At 42.4% G+C, this 19,097-nt stretch overlaps 1 protein-coding gene across 8 annotated transcripts in view; it reads left to right on the forward strand.

The window, feature by feature from the left end:
- ASTN2 (astrotactin 2) overlaps positions 1-19,097 on the forward strand; it is an 829,157-nt gene that overhangs the window by 649,254 nt on the left and 160,806 nt on the right. For all 8 annotated transcript variants that reach the window (XM_044778942.2, XM_070518865.1, XM_014830403.3 and 5 more), the window contains one exon: positions 1,036-1,301. In XM_044778942.2, the coding sequence (XP_044634877.2) occupies positions 1,036-1,301 (266 nt within the window). The remainder of the gene's footprint in view (positions 1-1,035; positions 1,302-19,097) is intronic.

Genomic DNA, 19,097 nt, shown 5'->3' on the forward strand with positions numbered 1-19,097 from the left:
CCTCAGAAGAATTTTGGAGCCTCTGGACTAGATCATGAATGTCATTCTAGCCACTCAGAGTTCTATAAGCTCCCTCTTTGATTAAGTCGCAATTACATCCCTAGCACCATGCTCGGCACTGAAGGTTGGAGGGAAGAGGAGTAGGAGACATAGCCCCTGATCTCCAAGACCTGATAATATGGTTGCAGAGGTCAGCAGAAAATGGGACCAGAAAGTGAGCTTAACAAGATAAGGTTTTATAGGCAGAAGTACTTATCCAAAGAAGAAGGCGGAGGCAAGGAGGAAAGACTTCCTGAAGAGGATCACACTAGAATGGAGCATTGGTTGGGTGGTAAAGATCTGGAGAGGCAGAGGGGAAAAGTAAGACAGGCGCACAAAGGCAGAGAGGTGGGAAATGCTTATTGTGTGGATCAAGAGAGATAGCACAGAATGGAGCATGCATGAAGCAGATCTCAGTATGCACATTCACCTCCTATCTCATTTACCACTCACAACTGTTTAAGTTGGTATTATTAACCCCATTTTACAGAATTAATCACTATAAGCTCTTGGACATTGAGAATTTCCTGAGGTTGCATAGCTGTTATCAAGCAGAATTAAGATTTAAACTGATATTGATTTGACTCTGAAGCTTGTGTTTGCCCCATGACATGGAACTTTATGGAAAATATAGAACTGGAGCAAGTTTTTTTAAAAAAAGGTAGAATTTGTGTAAATCGACAGTACACAGTGAGAAATTTCTCATTGGGAAAAGTGTCCTTGATATTTACATCTTGCAAGATCCTTGGAGAATCCTCTAGTCCAACCTACCAATGTTAAATATGGAGAAAGTGAGACCTAGAGAAAGCAAGGGGCTATTTAATGTAAATAGTAAAACAAGACACCGTTCTGGTCTCTGAACCCTCAGGCCAGTCCTCCTCTCAAGGCATCATGAACAAACCACTCTATCTTTTTTTTTTTTTTCTTTCCAATGGATGCCACCTCCTTAGCACATCAACACTTTGAAAGTTACTGAATTTACCTCTTCCTCTCCAGAGACCACAGAGCTGGGCAGCAAGAAGGAACTCAAGTCCATGCCCTTCATCACCTACCTCTCAGGTCTGCTGACAGCTCAGATGCTGTCAGATGACCAGCTCATCTCAGGCGTGGAGATCCGCTGTGAGGAGAAAGGCCGCTGTCCGTCTACCTGCCACCTTTGCCGCCGACCAGGCAAGGAGCAGCTGAGCCCCACACCAGTGCTGTTGGAAATCAACCGTGTGGTACCACTTTACACCCTCATCCAAGACAACGGCACCAAGGAGGTGAGCTTCCCTGACACTGCCACTAAGTCGGATCTAAGTACCAACCCTCCTACCTCCTGCCCTTGTGCTCCCTTTGTCTTTCGGGATTGTCATCATCATCATCATCATCATGGCAATGACGAGCATTTAGTGATTCCTTACTATCTTTGAAGTACATATTTAGCTGCTATAACCAACGAATCCTCAAATTTCAATGGCTTAATACAATAGAGGTTATCCTTATTTGTACAGAGTCCCAAACAAATGTTTTTGATTGGTGGGTGGCTTTACTCTGAGAAGTGTTGCAGAGATCCAGCCTGTTCCATCTTGTGCTCCATCAATCTGATGGTTCCATGATTACTGTGGAAGAAGAAAGAACATGGAGGATTACACGTGAGAAGTTTAAATGGGCCAAACCTGAAAGTGGCAAATATCATTTCAGCTCCCATTCCATTGGCTAGAACTCGACCATTGGGTACACCTGTCTGCAAATGAACACAGGGAAATATATTCTGTCTGTTTTCCTAGGAGAAGATAGGGGTTTGGTAATAACCTAACAGTCTCATTTTCAATACTATACTTGGATAATCTCATTTAATCTGCCCTCCAGATCTATTATTTACTTGGAAATATTGGTTTGATTCATATGAGATTGCTGACATTAGACCTTTTTTACTTATAAAAATGAAAGTTCCATGTAGTTCATCCTGATGTCGTGCCCACTTCACAAGTGACGAAACCTCAAAGATGTTTAGTGATTTGCTCAAAGTTGGTCTGCTCGAGAGCCTATATGTTTAGTTGTGAAATTCTCTCTCCTCTTTTTCCTCTTTTTGTGTTTCTCATTTTCTGTTACAGTTCGTCAGGGCTTGAAGGGATCATATAAATGATTTGGTTCACTGGTTTGCAAACGTGTTTGTGGAACATTTTTTCCAAATGCAGTCTTTCAGGAATCCCAATCTATAAAACCAGGAATAGTAATGCCACTCCTTCAGTTAGGAAGGGGAAGGTGGATAAAGCATCTCTACTTGGTCCCTACTCTTCCCTCTGCAGCAGCTCCCAGACAGCCCTGGGCCTCCAAAGAAGACAATCTGGCAGACCCCTGACCAAGTCCAGCAGGATGCTATGTATTACATGCCCCTCCCATAGCATCTGTTGGACTGAGTAAATACTGGAGGGTAGTAGGTGGCCAAGTAGGGCTTCATAAAGGACAGAGAGGGGATGAGAGTAAGGAGATGGGGAGAGTGTCAGGTAGATGACCCGTGGCAGGAAAGAACACGGTCTGTTCAAAGGCTGAAAGGAATTCCCCATGACTGAACCCAAGAGGTGGAGGGCCAGCATACGTGAGGCCAGAGGGGTCAGAAGGAGCCTGATCATACAGGATATTGTAAGCTAGGTCATGAGTTTGGACCCTGTCTGGAGGGCAGTGAGATGTTTAGCAGGAGGCTGATAGGATTAGATTTGTGTGTCAGGAGCCCTCTGGAAACAACCCAGAAGACCATTACTGGAAGAGCAATTAAATAAGCCTACAATGGAATATGCATACAGTGGACTACCTGACAACAGCCAAAATGAATGAACTATAATGGCACTTAATATGAGATGAATGAACATGTTAAATGAATAAGCCCCAAAGATTCATTTTATATAGCATGAAACCCTTTCCCCTATTTTAAGTTAAAACAGATACATAGACACAGCAAATATACTACCTTTTAGGGATACATACAGGTACAATAAACTACTTACAAAGGGGAATCAAGGAAAGGATGAACATAGGATTCAGGATGAGGATAATCTTGAGTTAAGGGAGGCAGGATGATGGCGTGAGGAAGCATTTGTTACACGTAGGTATGAAGTTCCTAGCTGGTGTTTTGGGTAGTGGATTAGTGGCAGTTTATTAAAGTATTAAAACTAGCTAACTAACTCACTAACACTAAGTGGATGAAGACATAAAGCCTAACCATGTGTCGTGCAGCGATGAACGTGAGTCATGAGCCAAGTGTCACAAATAATCTAACTCTGTGGATCAGAGGTCCCCAAATTACCAACAAAAAAGCCAAATATGTATGTATACCTCTGGCTTCAAGGTGAGAGTCAATTATGTAAGAGTGGAAGCAAGGAGACACATGAGGAGGCTGTTGAAGCTTCTAGTGAATTCCAGGAGTGATCCGACCAGTGTTGTGTCAGTGAAGACAAATAAAGCAGCATGGGTAGCTGTATAGGCTGAACTCTCCAAGACATAGTGAGTGATGTTGTGAATATCCCTGTTTACAGCTTTGTGAACTTACCCCAACGACTTTCTGGATCACATTCTTCTCATCTGTAATGTGACAGGATACGAGCTAAGTCACAGGACTTGTGTGATGTGTTGTTGGCACATGTGTGGTGGCAAGAAGAGTGATGGTTCCTCTCCTCTTTGCTTAAGAGTCAGATTCCCCCATGTCTGGATTCTGTGCCAGCTTCCCTCAGCATCGTCAAAATATTCAATTCTTTGGAAACCCAGTGAGGTCTTTCTGAGGCCAATTCCTACTGGGTTAGCAGAGAAGCCCAAGAGTGTGAAAGCAGTCACTAGATGTCACTGTTCTCCATACATGAGATCTGGAGCTCTTAAAGTACTAGTCAGTCATTCATGAATTCAGTAAGTATTTTTGAGCACCTACTATAAGCCAAGTACCATGTCACGCTCTGAGAAGTGAAGAGTATGATAAGTGGACATGGTCTGCCTCTTTATGGAGTTTACAGACTTGTGGACAAGACAGATATTAGTGAAACAATCACACAAATCAGTAAAGACAGACTATGCAGAGTACCAAGAGAAGTCCAGGCCAGCTGGTTGAAAGTGTGTAACAAGGGGCCTTGTGGGGTCAGGGAAGCCTTTCTTGAGGAAGTGACATTGAAACTGAGCCCTTGGGGGCTAGGTGTTAAAGTGAATGTGGAGGACTGGTTTGGCGGAGGCGGCGGAGCCTGAGAGCATTCCAGGTTGAAGTCCCAGCTCCTGCAAAGACCTGAAGAATGAGCAAGAGTGGCCCATTTCCCTGAAGAACTGAGTGAGAACCAGTGTGGCAAGGGCCGAGACTGAGGGGGAGCTCCATGGGCAATGCTGAGGAGAGGCAGCAGGGCCAGGCCAGGCAGAGCTGGGGAGGCTGGGGTGGTGGGGACTTTGGCCCCTGTTGGAGGGGAGCCATGGAGGAGTTAGGGCAGACAGGCAGGCATAGACGGATGCTGTCTCCTCAGCTCCAAGCTCTTCTCCTCTTAGTCATCCCTGCACAGAAACATTAGAGATGGTTGACTAGAGCTGGCTTCCTCTGAGTCTCCAGTTTCTTCTCCTTCTCCCCAAACCCCAATGACAGGCCTTTTTAAAGTTGCATAGCAGCCTAAGGGCTGTGGTGCATTAGGCATTTCCAAAGGAGCCAGGCTGTGGTAGGAGTGGGTAGGACAGGCCCACTGTAGGTCTGGAAATGATCCTGGAGGAGGGGAATATGGCACTGAGCCAGGCTAGTGTGACGAGAAAGCAGCCACTATCATTGTGTCCATCATTTGTTTTTCTGCCTCTTCTCCAAACTCCTATCACTCCTTCTCCCATGGCTTCTCCATCTCTCTGCCTTTCTCTGCAGCTGGAGGCAGAGGCCAGATGAATAAAGCACAAAAGGGCCTTGCCTTAGGCTCTGACACTGAGTCATAGCAAGGCTGGGACAAGTCCTTTTTCCTTTCTGGGACTTTCTTTTCCTACTTGAAAAAAGAGAGAAGCTGAGTGAGTTTCTGAGTTTCTGATTTTCCTGCAAAAGACTTTGTCTAAGTGGAATCAGATTGTGCAGGCTCTGTGCGCCACTCAAGTTGAGTTGGAATCCTGTCTCAACCTCCCATTCACTGTGTGATATTGAATGACCTCTCCAAACCTCAGTTTCCACATCTGTAAAATGTGGTCCTTAAGGTAATCAAATGAGATAACAAATGCATGGTGCCTGGCACAGAGCATGTAATGCACAAGCATTTTCTATCATGATGACAAAAATAATGTTGGTCTAAACTTGTCCCTGCCTTTGTTTATGCTTCCTTTGGCACCTCCCCTTCTAGGTAGTACTGGATAACTTTACAGATGCCCAAAGTGCTAGAGGCATGATGTTTTAGAGTAGGATCTATATTTTCTATGAGAGAGATCATGGGTTAACCCAAAAGGGCAGATCACAAATGGAGGGATTTTAGAAGCATTTCTCACTTTATAAACATTGCTGGCACTCATATTCTACAGATAGAGGATACCATAGGTGGAATTAAACATGAGTAAAAGGATTTCCTTCTCCTGTAGACCTTCTGAAGTGGAATGGAACCATTCTTCTATGTGAGAACCACTGACTCCTTGAGGTTTTTTTTTGTTTTTTGTTTTTTTCCCTGAGGAGGATTAGCACTGAGCTAACTGCACCAATCCTCCTCCTTTTGCTGAGGAAGACTGGCCCTGAGCTAACATCTGTACCCATCTTCCTCTACTTTATATATGGGACGCCTGCCACAGCCTGGCTTTGCCAAGTGGTGTCATGTCTGCACCTGGGATCTGAACCAGCGAAACCCGGGCCACCAAAGCGGAACGTGCGAACTTAACCACTGCACCACCCGCCCGGCCCCTTCTTGAGTTATTTGAGGTGCTGAGTCAACCCCTGAGTCCCATTGTATAGCACAGTCAGGAGTATCAGAGATGGGGTGTGACTTGCTTGAGCTTTGTGGAACAGTTCTGGTCTCTGGTTCTGGACCAGGGCCAGGGTGTGCTCTGGATAGTCTCGGGGACCACTAGACACTGGCTTCTTTGGTAAGTGAAGTCTCCTTGGGTCCATCTCCACGAATGCATGGGAAAGGATGATGCCTTCTGCCCCAGCTGGAAAAGAGCCCTTCATTACACTTTGCACTGTGGTTTTGAACAAGCAAAGCCGCAAAAAAGTCTTTATGATGGAGAGTTTGATTAATATGTAAATCTCTTCTCTCCACCTGTTAAATGACCCTTACTCAACCCAAAACCACAGAGCTTGGCTAAGCATAACTAGTGCTTAAGGTACAAGACCTTGTGTGGCTGTTAATTAGCCTTTGGTGAAGAAGAAGAGGTTTCAAGTAGGGGAGACTAAAGAATAGAGCCGTGGTGAAGAGCCAGATAGCTGGATTTGAATCCCATCTCTGCCATTGACTGTCTGGGTGACCTTACTCTTACTCATTTGTAAAGTAGGCATTATTAGTATCTATCCTTATTCATTTGGGGATTCAGAGTTTTCTTTGGAAGAACCAGAGAATTGGGACACCTGGAATCTGAACCAGGTTCTGTCCTTTATTGTTACATGGCATTGGACATGAAAGCTTCTACTGTTTAGGGCTCTATTTCTTTATTTGTACCATGAGAAGTACAGACTAAATTTATCTACAGTCCCATCAGGCACTATGATAGGGTTGGTTCTAACTTCTACCCTGAAAATAAGGGAAATATTTTGAGGTTGGAAAAGGCATCGTGTGACCTGCTATTTATTTCCCATCCAGAGTTATTATGAGCTTTACTTCTTAAATTAGTACTGAGAAAAGAAAGGTATACATATCTTGTACTCTATCTCAATGACAGAGCATTTATGTGTAGAGAGGGATATTAAAATCATAACCTGTTTATTTTACAGATCAGCCTCTTTGTTTTACAAATAGTAAAGCTGAGACCTAGAGATGAGAAATGACTTACTCAAGGTCACACAGTCAAGTCTGAATTCGAATCAATCAGGCGCAGCTTCTGACCTCAGAAATGTCTTTCCTCTCTCTAAGACTCAGTTTCCTTGTCTGTAAAATGTTTAGTGGTGACTTTCCCTACAGGGCTGTCATATAGAAAAATTAGAAGACCGTTTGCTAGTGTTTTGAAAACTGTAAAATACTCTATAGATGTGGATGATTCTTTTCCAGTGCTTGGGTACCCTGACTTCCAATAATGTGAGCTTTTTTTTCTTTTCATGCTACTCTAGGAAGAACCATGTATAATTTTGGTCTTGTTGTGGTTGTCTGACCTTCCAGCAGATCCTCTCTCTCTGCCAGAAAGCCTTGTTTTCTCTATTTAGACTTCTTGGCTCAAACTGAGAAAAGAATTCCAAATGACTGCTCTTTGAAAAGAAGTTAACAGCCAAGATCATCCCCCCACCATTGTTACCGCCGCCACCATGACCACCAAGATTATCATAACTGCCATTACCATCACCACCATCACCTTGCATTGGGTGCTTAGTGTGTGCCAGATCCTGTGCTAGGAAAGATGATACAGAAAGATATAAGACACAGATTGTACCTTCAAGGAGCTCAAGTCTAGTGGATGAGGCAGAAGAGCAACATAAGTAACTATAATTACTTGCATATGCTACATTAATGCATGATTTATTTTCAAATAATACAAGAGACATTCCAACAGTGTTAGAAAAGAGGGAGAAAGAAACTCTGAGAGGGGAGAGAGAGTCTGGAAAAGATTCTTGGAGCAGGGAAGGTGGGTATGGGCAGATAGTGGAACAGCTTGAGGCAAGGCTGTTGGTGATGAAGATAATACTGTCTACCAGATATATATTATATGCCAAGGGCTTTACATGATTTATCTCATTTAAGCATGTGACACCTTATAAAGGAAATACTATTATTATTTCTATATAGAAGGTGAAGAGACTGAGGCTCAGAGAAGCTTGAATTCAGGTCTGTAAGATTCCAAAGCTAGTCTAGGCCAGAGTTGGAAAACTGTGGCCCATGGATGAACTCCAGCCTGCCGTCTGTTTTTATAAATAAAGTTTATGAAACGTAGCCACACTCATTTGTTTACATATCATCTATGGCTGCTTTCCTGCCACAACGGCAGAGTTGAGTAGTAAGAAGACAGTAGGACATGCAAAGCCAACAATGTTTACTCTCAAGTCCCTTATAAAAAAAGTTTGACCAACCTTGATCTGACTAAGTTATACTGGAAAAGAAGGAGAAAGAAAATTATGTCAAATACTGTGTGTCAAACATATAGAGTAGAAGAATAAAACCCAACAATTATTGAATGCTAACTGTGTGCCTGGCATTGTTTGAGTGCCTTATGTGTATTAATATATGTTCCCTCACTCTATCCCACAACACATTTGAAGTATGCACTATTTATATCCATTTCACGAATTGGAAAACAAACCCCTGAGGCTTTAGAGAGGTAAATAATTTACCTCAGTTCACATGGCTAGTGACCTGTGGGGTCAGAATTCAAACCCAGGATGTCTGTGTCCAAAGCTTATGTGTTTAATCAGTCACTCTTGCAACAGGTCTGAAAGATTTGGGAGAGAGAAAACTGGCAAAATGATATCCAGAAGGCTGAGTTGTGGGCAACTTTGATGCTCTGCTGAGGGATTTAGGTACCGTGTAAACTATAGGGAGCCCTGCAAGATTTTAGGTCAAGGGAAAGATAATGACTAGATCTGAGTTTTAGGTTAATAACTATAGCAATAGGTGAAGGGTGAATTGTGGGGACCAGGGCTGGTTTTATGGCAGGGGAGTTGGCAGATCCCTGATTTTAAAGAGTCTTTGGCTATCCATCCCCAGAAAGTTTATGCAGGATTATATATTATTGTAATTTTTTTTCTGGGAAAGATGCATGGCATCAGCAAATTTTCTAAATGCCAAAGTGTTTTGGCATTTAGAAATTTTCAAATATTTAGAGCGCTAAAATAAGAGGACCATTTGGTTGGGGTGTCCACTTGCAGAAGTCCATCTATGAGATGGCTGGGAGAGTGGGGACTCAATTCAAATAATTTTAGCAAGTATTTATAAAGGGCCTTCTATGGGTCAGGCACTGTTTTTGGCGTTTGGGATTCATCAAGGAGCAAAGCAGGTATATATTTCCATCATCTGGAGACTTAATTTCTACTGAGTAGTGTGTGAGAGATATAAAGTAAACAATTGGAATAGTAAATAATATAGTATATTAGAAAGTGAAGGGGAGATAAAAGGAAAGCAGAATGAGAGAGGTCATGAGTGCCTAGTGGAATGTGGAGATCTGGATCTCAGAGTGTCTCAAGGTCATTCAGAATCACTTGGGATGGCGATGGGGGAAGCATTTGTTAAAAATGCAGATTCTTGGCTTCCTCCTACTGATTCTGTTTCTCTGGGGGGTCAGGCTTGGAATCTTCATTTCCACAAGCTTCCCGGGTGATTCTGATGCACTCTGAGCTTGAGAACCACTACGCCAAACCATAGTTCATACGTCTTTCTCATTCTGAAATTCCTTCAGGGAATTCCTTAGTTAGAGATTAACAATGTCAAGTACTTCTTATAATCTGCCGTAAATCTTCTCTGCTATTGTGGGCCACTTCCTCTCGATCTCGGTGCATTCTGAGAAGGAGCTGAACCAGCCAGGAACCAGACTGTCAGGCAATCCTTGGCAAGAGGGAAGATCAAAGAAAAGAGGGGGAAATAATCCACATATTACTCAACACGCTCATGGTCAATTACAAAAGAGGAACTTAATGCTTGGCTTGCCTACTTACAGAACTGGAAAATGTAGCTGTTTCATGGGACCAGAAGACTAGCAGATTCAATGAGATATACAAGATGTACAGACTTAGCAAATGCAAACATTTTTGCATGTCAGAGATTAGAGGGTTTTTTTCCTCCCTCATGTGATATTGAATTCAGTTTACAAATGTAACAAAAGGAGAATGGCAGAATGTCTTTCCCTTTTACTTTAAATATCGGCCATATACTGAGCACTTCAATTGTGCCAGGAGCTCAGCTCAAGCACTTTACGTACAGAGCTCACTGAACCCTCTCATCAACCCCAGATGGTGGGTACTATTATTATATTATTGTCTTTCTTTTCCTATTATGAAGAGTGAGGCACGGACAAGCTAGACCACTTGCCCCAAGGTCCTGCAAACAGGAACTGATGAAGCCAGGGTTTGACCTGGGATCTGAGCTTTTTCTCACTTTGCTACACTCTCTCTCTACCAGCTGCTTCCCTCCAGCTTTTAAAATAAAGCATAATAAATGAAAGTCTCATGTGTACTAAGGAGACTATCACTGCATTGTATTTCCCTCTCCAGCTACTGTGTCTTTATTCCTTTACTTAATGGTCAGCATTTTTGAAAAAGTAGACCTCTTATATTGTCTACAGTGATTCAGCCTCATTCATTCCAGGGTTAGCTCCCTCCATCCAATGGAAATATAGCGGCTTCTCCCCATTTGTAAGCCTTGCAGACACTGTCTTTGTCATAAATGTCTTTGCCTATCTTTGATAGTGTTTTCTATCTCACTTCTTGTAATCCTGAAACGAGTGAGATATTCTTGCTACTTCTCTTTCCTTCCTGCCTACACCCATCCCCCCAAAACTACAACCCACTAACAAATCCCATAGATTTTTCTTCTGAAGAATTTCTCAATTATGTTCACTTTCGCTCAATCTGGTCCAAGTCTTGCCTGTACTACTGCAGTAGCCTTCTAACTGGCTAACAATGACCCTTGTCTCCTCTAATCCATTCTCTTCCTTGTAGCCAAAATGATATTTCAAAGCTAAAGCTTGCTCATATCACTTTTCTGATTTAAACCCTTAGCTATCTTCCAGTTACTCTTAAGATCAAGACCAAGGTGCTTCCCACGGCCTACCAGGGGCTGCTTGGACTGGCACTTCTGACTTCTTAAAGCTTATCTTATATCCCTACACTCCTGGCTTTCTGTGCTCTAGTCTCAGTGATCTTCCAGGTTCTAGAAACACTATGCTTTGTCGTGCCACAGAGCCTTTGCACATGCTGTTCCCTCTACATGGAATATGTTTCACCCCTCCCCATCTTTCCACTGAGTTAACTGTTTCTCACCCACCAGATTGCTGAGGCTTCCAGATTTAATAAGATTCCCCTGTTTGTTTATTTGTTTACTTTCTTGAGTCTTCTTTTCTTTTTTTTTTTTGAGGAAGATCAGCCCCGAGCTAACCATGGCCAATCCTCCTCTTTTTGCTGAGGAAGACTGGCCCTGAACTAACATCCGTGCCCATCTTCCTCTACTTTATATGTGGGATGCCTACCACAGGATGGCTTTTTGCCAAGCAGTGCCATGTCCGCACCTGGGATCCGAATCGGCAAACCCCAGGCTGCCGAGAAGCGGAACGTGCACACTTAACCGCTGTGCCACCAGGCCTGTCTCGAGTCTTATTTTCTTTCATAGCAGTTATCATAGTTTCTAATTATGCTTTTATGTATTGTAATTGTTTAATTAGTGTCTGTGTCTCCTCCTCCTTATTTTATGATCACAGTGGTACCAATGCGGGAAAAAGAGCAGGTAAACTCAGGAATGAAGGCATTATACAGGTATCTAGTCCAATCTTTGTCTACCCCTTGATTCCTTTCTACTACACCTTTCAAATGTTATAGAGCCTGTTTGAACATTCCCAGTAGCAACTTCCATAGTAACCCCCAAGCATCCTGTTTTCCTCGCTTCTAGGACATCCTTTCTTAGATTGAGTAAAAATATTTTCCTATGCATTAGGAGGTAAACTCCATGAGACAAGGGACTGGACAAGTTTTTGCCCAACAATGTGCCAACAGCTTCTAGTATGGTGGCTGAGGCATAGTGGAAATTCAATAAATATATTTTTAATGAGAATAAATGAATGAAAGAGTGAAAAATGAATGCCACCAAATTGCAATGGTATGCTTGCATAGTGTGTTCACATACATTGGCTCCCTTAATCCTCTCAATAGTCCTATGAAGGTTTCCATGTTTATCTTTGTTTTACAGATATGGAAACTGAGGCTTAGAAAGAGCAGGTACCACCCCCTGAAGCCCCACAAGGCCAACAAGTGTCAGAGTCAGGGCTGGAATCCCTTTTCCAGCTGTCCTACAACCACTCATTCATCACACAACCATCATTTATCTGAGGGTGCCATGCAAAGATGGCCTCAGCCAGTGCAGTGCTGGGCCTCCAGGAACAGAGCAAGTTGCAGGCCCCATCCCCATTGGAGCTTAGCTCTGTTCACAGGGGGCCCTTCTCTGGTCATTAGGCAACTTCAGTCAGCAGTGATGCTGAGGGCCTAGAGAGAATTCACAAGCAATTTCACTCCCTTTCTGTCTATTTCTAAGAAAAGAAAAACCATTCCAGATGTGCCTCACAATTCACCAGGCAGATTCAGTTGAAAGCAGCTTGAGTTTCGTACCATCACACAGCTAGTCAATCTGTGCAGTGCCTTCCCTGGTCAACAGAGTCACATCATGCCTAGCATTTCTGAGCAGAAGGGTTCAAGGCCGTAAATTCAAGTCCTGGGAGGAGGAGAAACTCTCGAGGAAAGTGGCTTCTCCTTGAAACGTGTGTTTCTTTTCAATTTGGTTTAGAAAAGTATAACATATATGAAGGTAGAGAGAATAGTGTAATGAACCTCCATGTATCTATCACTGTCTAGTTTCAACAGAGATCAACTCACACCAAGCCTGTGTCATCTGCTCTTCCACCTCAAACATTATATAATTTTATGTCTAAATGTTAAAGCTCATATTTCTAAAAGATAAGGACCCCCAAAATAGCCTCAGTATCATTGCCATGCTCTCCAAATTAATAATTCCTCTATACCATAGCCTATGTTTGAATACTGTTGAAAAAAGGTTGCTCAGTGACCCGTAAGCAGCCTATTCTCTCACTACTACAGCATCTTTCTTATACTGAGTCTAATATTTTCCCATATATTTCCTGTCCTTGTTGTTTCTAGTTCATCCCTCAACACTATACCGAAATTGTTGTGTCTATTGACTTACTAGACAGAGCATATGTTTCCAAAGCAGGGAAATGAAGGTTCAAATATCAGCTTTGCCACAAAATTTCTGTGTGCCTTTGGGCACATTACTTCAGTTTTTAAGCTTCTGTTTTCTCCTCAGTAAAATGGGATTAATACCGTCTACCTTATAAAATTGTTTTGCAAGTTAGCTATGATAATCCATGCAAGGTGCTTAGCAACCATGCTTGGCACATAAAAAGAGCTCAGTAAAAGTTAGTCCTCTTTCCTGGTTCTAAGTGACAGTCTTTCAGTACTTGAAGACATGTTAGGTCTTGGTTGGACTTTTCTCATCTCCTGGTAAACATCCCCAGTCCTTCAATAGTTTTTCATCACGTGAGTTGGATTCTCACCTTAGGTTCAGGCCTATCCCAGCAGACCTGGTTATTAGCCTCTAAAAGAACTCCAGCATGTCTGTGTCCTTCTTGATGATGTGTGATTTATGAAGAAAGAAGTTAGAACACACAGAGCCTGCTTCACTTGCCTATAGAATTAAGCGTAGAATCCAGGGCTCTTGCTTCCACATTTTTGGATTTGTCCTGGGTCACAATAGTTTCTATCTTCAGTGTCATGCACATAGTTGGTATTCAAAACATACCTTTTGGGTGGCTAAAGGAGACTGAAGCTCACAAGGAGAAATCTCTTATCAATGTCACACAGCCAGGAGTTATGGAACCAGGTTAAACACATCATGTTGGTATGGTTCGATAACCTATGGTCTCAACACAGAAGCTATAGAGATTACCTCATCGTTGGCTCCGTCCTGTACCCTTTGATGTGGCAAGCCTGTTCTATCATCAAGTAGCCTTTCTTGGATTCTAGAAGTCCCTCCTGTCACTATCTTTTTCTTCACCTTTCCTTGATAGTAAAACTTCTTGCTCCTGTCTCATGTCTTAGTTGCTTCTCAGGCCCTTGGAAGCTGGATTCTGTTCCACAATGTAACTGAAGTTCATTTCTCAAAACTCAACAAAGACCTTCTGTTAACTCAATCCAAAACCCTCTTCTCAACCTTTTCTTAGAAGCATCAATTCACTCTTAAAAGAACTTGGGCTTGGCTCCTTCAGCTTTAGCTTTGCCCCACCTGAATTTTTTCCAGAAATTATTGCTTCCCTTCCAAAAATCAGAGGGAATTTCAGGAAAGGGAAGCATGGTAGCTGCTTGTGAGTGGGGAGTATACATTAGTGAGGCTCTGTCCATCCTCCATACTGCTTCTCCAATAATTATTGTTTCTCAAATGTGCATATCCATTTGAAAGAAGCTGGAGAAAATAGAGCTATAGATATATACCTCTAGGTAGGTATATTGCTATACATATATACTTATGTATATTTCTATGGATAGATAGATGGATTTATTTACTTATTTTTTTTTTTTTTCATTTTCAGGAGGGTATTAGTTACATTCAAGGTAGACAGACTCGGTGAGATTTTGGGAGTTTTAGTGAGATATCACTGAGAGGGCCCAAGTTTTGGAGTCAACCAAATCTAGATTTGAATTCCAGATTTTACGCTTACTTGTTGGATGGCCTTGCACAGATGGCTTAGCCTACCTGGCTCCATTTTCTTATCTGCAAGATGGAGATAATAAGAAGACCTGCTTCCTAAGATGGTTAAGGATATTATATAAGATGATAGATGTAAAGAAAAGGAGGTACAAGAATCAGATAGACCTAGGCTTACATTCTCATTTTGCCACATACGATGGAGATATAGCTTCATTGCTCAGAATCTCAATGAGGATAACATGAGGATGATTTAACTCACAGAATTTTTGTTAGGTTAAATAAGATTATGTATGCAAAGCATTAAGCAATGCCTAGTATGATTAAAAACTTCATCCATAGTAACTGCAACTTGTTTCCTCTTCCTTCATCTTTTTCATCTCTCTCCCTTCTTCTCTTTTTTCCTCCTTCTCTCTTCTGCTTCTGCTCTTGCTTCTGATTAAAACATCCAGCACAGAGTAGGTGTACAATAAGTAGTAATTGCCTTACCTTCAGGCATCCACTGATTAAAAGACCAGAAGGGTAGAGACATGCTTCCCCATAGGCAAAGATAAGCTAAATGTCTCTGATGGTTCATTCTAGTGACATATTTTTCCCCACGTTGGAAAATTATTAAAAGGAATAAAAATAATTCTGAGCATAGATGTACCTAGTCTATGTCTAGGTACCTAGTACCTAGTCACTTTGTCTGTAAATAATTGTAAGTAACAACTTTATTATGTTCATAATAAATAACAGTAATTCATAATAATTATGTCACTTCCATCTAGAGAATATTCAACTTCAGGAATTTGTCAATATTCATTTAATTATCAAATACATGTCTATGTGTAGATACACATATAGATCTGGCATTATTTTAGGCAGTTTATAAATGATCCTTGTAACATTCTTTATTGAGGTAGGTATTACTATATCCCCATTTTACACATGTGGAAAGTGAAGCATAGAGAGTTGAAGTTACTTCTATCAGTTGGCTTAGTGATAAAACTAAGATTTGAATCCAGGGTTTGGTTCTTAACTTCCATATTCTGCCATCTCTCCAGCACGTGTCACATTCTTTCCTGGTTTAAGGGCTCTAGACTTCTCAGAGTTCAATTTGCCATGATGGAAATGCGGCTACCGTGAACCTGGTAGAAATCTTCCTTTTCATAACTTCCTCAGCCAGATTCTAAGGCTCCCTTTCAAAGGCAAAGATAAGCTCAGTATGGGTCTAGACTAAGCGTGTCCCCTCCTGTCCTCTGACCTTTCTTTCCCTACCCCCACCCACAGGCCCAACCATGGAAGCCCCACCAGCTGGAGAGACTGCCTTCCTCAGATGCCTCCTAAGGGAAAATGGGCGTACTGGAAAAATGAGGTCACCAGTGGCCACAAAAGGGAAATTTTGCAGTCCTTTACTCAGGAACTCACTATTAACTTAAGCTAGCATTTAGCGACATAAACTTCATAGTCTTGGACAAATCCTCCACTTGAAACCTTCCCACCCGCCTCTCATCTCCACATGTTCTCACCACAGGGAAGAGGAGTTGCTATCTGTCAAAGGACAGCAGGCCTTAGAAGGCAAGTCTTGTCTACTGGGTGGGGCTGGGATCCTTGGCTAAAGGTTTCCCTTAGGAAAAGTGTGTGAATTCCATCCAGGTTTCCCCTTCCAGGACTGAGTGGGCCAAGAACAACGCCTTGTAGGAGACAGGCTGAGAGAAGGAGCCGTCCTCTGAAGAACTTGGATTTGTACAAGACTAAGAAGCCCTTGGCAGTTCAAGGTCACAGGGCAAGATGCCTTGGGAAGATGACTCACGATTAGATGGATGAGGCTACTGATATGGCTGCGTTTTCTCCCTGGAGTTATAACTGATGTTTCCTATTGCTCATAATTGGTCTGGTATTCATCACTTTCACAATTGCTATCAGCTCAGTGACAGGCAGGACGAATGGTCTGGAGATAGTTTAGAACAATGTAAGCACAATCTATTGCCATGATGACTGAGCAGGTCTACTAGAATAACATAGATTAGACATCCAAAGAGCTCCCGGTCTTCCATTCCTCAGAGTTTACCGCTTATTCATGCAACCCTTATTCATGCAACACACATTTATGGAGTACATACTTTGAGCCAGACCTTTTAAAGGAGCTTCTGATAAAATAAGGCAAAGAACTCAAAGTTCAGTGGAGAGGGCATACAAATAAATAGTTCTATAAAATACCGTAGTCTACTAATAGATGTGTTGTCCAAGGTACAATGGGGCCTTCGATTCTGCTGCGAAATGAGAAAAGGGTTTCCAGGGAAGGTTGCAGTCGTAGTGGGTCTTAAATAATGAGTATGATGGATCAAAGGTAGGATAGGGTAGAAGCATTATAGGCTGAGGAAAGCCACATGCAAAGACACAGTGGCATAAAAGTGTGTTGCCTGTCTAGTTGATGACAAGTGGTTTAACGTAGCTGGTATATAGGACTGGGACAGGCTATAGTGGTAGGATATGAGGCTAGAGAGATTGTTTGGCATCACTGTATGAAGGGCCCAGTAAGAAGTAGAATATTTATACTTGTTTTAGTCAAAGCTCTTTTAGTAGTAAGAAACAGAAACCTACTGAAACTTTCTAAGCAAAAAAGGGAGAAATTATTATAATGATATAGTGATTTCCCATGTAACTCAAAGTCAGAGAACACAGCTGAGCTACCAGCATCCAGGGAGCCATTCTCAGCAATAATCTTGAAACCTATCCTCTCTCTGCACTTGACTCTCACTTGCTCTCTCTCCCCCTTTTTCTGGTCTCCATGCATGTAACTCAACATGACAAGCACAGCCTAGTCAAAGCCAGCTTTGTATCTCCTGCCAGTTCAAGCACTTGGAGAGACCAATGAGCATTTGAATCTAAATTCCCAGGAAAGAATCTGATTGCTGCAGTCTATGCCAAGTAATCAGTTTTGGTCCAACTACCCTTGGCCTAAGCAACAGGGTTATTTAGTTCAAATGTGACCACCAAAGGTTTCCTTGTATCTGATACCTGAAAGATATCTATTAAAAGCCTGTAGATTTTTATTCTTGAACTGGAGTACCCTAACCCAGGGGGATACTCTGTGGTATGCTAGGATATATCCAAAGCTGCAGGATAAAGACAGCAGAGATTCTTGAACTTGATAATCCATAAGAATCACCTGGGCGTGTATTAAGTCATAGATTGTAAAGCACCTCTCCCAGGATTCTGATTCAGTGGGTCTGAGTTTGGCCAGGGAATCTGAATTCCTGACAAGTGCTTCAAGTTATTAATGAGGCAAGAGGTCCAGTGGTCACACTATGAGAAAAATTTTTGGAAAAACCCCATTGATTTAATAGTAAAACCAACCCAAGTCTGTTGTGGAGTAGAATACACAATTTACATAAATATTTAAGAAAGAGACTTCAAAGAAATTGTGCATTGGTCCCTTCTGATATTTGGGATGCTTTATAGGAAAAGCTTGAAAAACCCTTCCATATTTCATAGGAGGATGTGAAAGGTTTTTAAGTCAAGAGCTTTGGCTCTTAGATCTCTTGGCTTGGTCTCAGGAGTAAAGTTAGCATCTAGTAGGAGCATGGCAGAGGTTAAGAGCACAGAATTATCCTGAGGCCCTGGGCAGAGGAGAGATTTTCCAAGCTAAGGCCAATGGGTGTGAAGGGACAGAGACATAGGAGGATTAGGGTTCTTAACGTTAATTAATTTATGATAGCCCAATTGATTAATCAATTACTGAGCCCTTACTCTCTGTCAGGCACTATGGATTTAATAGTAAACAAAACAGACAAGGCCCCAACATCAATTTTTACACAGTCTATTAGGAGAGACAGATAAGCAATGAAATAGACAATAAAATGTAACATCGTAAAATAAGTTTTATTATAGGAGAAGGTGGGGGGAAATGTATTACTAAGGAAGAGGTCTGTTCCAGCTTTGGGGGTGAGGGAATGCTGTCTGCAAGAGGTGGTCTCTAAGCTGAGAGATGATGGATTAGTCAGTGGGGAAATTATCAGATGGGGGAAGAGTGTCCCAAGGAGAGAAATAGCATGTAAAAGGCTAGAGGTGAGAAAGCATGACTGAAGAATAGCATATGAAAAGGATGGTGGCAAGAGGTGTTGCTGGAGGGAGAAGCAGAGATTTGGGAGGCCTGACATCAGCACAAAGGCATTCACATGACTCGTAGCTATTCAGGGGGAAGTGGCAGAATCTGTGGCCAGAGAGGCCAAGGATGATGGGCTTAGGTCATCAGGGAGGCCCTAGGCCTGGTCTGGAAGGAAGCCAGAGCAGGCACCTGAGCTGGATACCTGGGGAATATTCAGCAGGAGTTGGCGCAGCATCAGTGGGAGCTATACATACTTCTTGCACTGATGATGTTGCCAGAAGGTCAGGGCCTCAGCAATAAGGACATTCAACACCCGCATTTTATAGACGAGATAACTGAGTCCCAAAGAGGGAGATGGACTTTTCCAAAGTTGCACAGTTACTAGCAGAGCTGGGATGACCTCTCTTTTCTGAGTAGCTCTTGGCTGGCAGAGGGCTTTGTGTCCAACC

This window comes from Equus asinus, chromosome 10 (assembly GCF_041296235.1).
Source record: "Equus asinus isolate D_3611 breed Donkey chromosome 10, EquAss-T2T_v2, whole genome shotgun sequence".
NCBI lineage: Eukaryota > Metazoa > Chordata > Mammalia > Perissodactyla > Equidae > Equus > Equus asinus.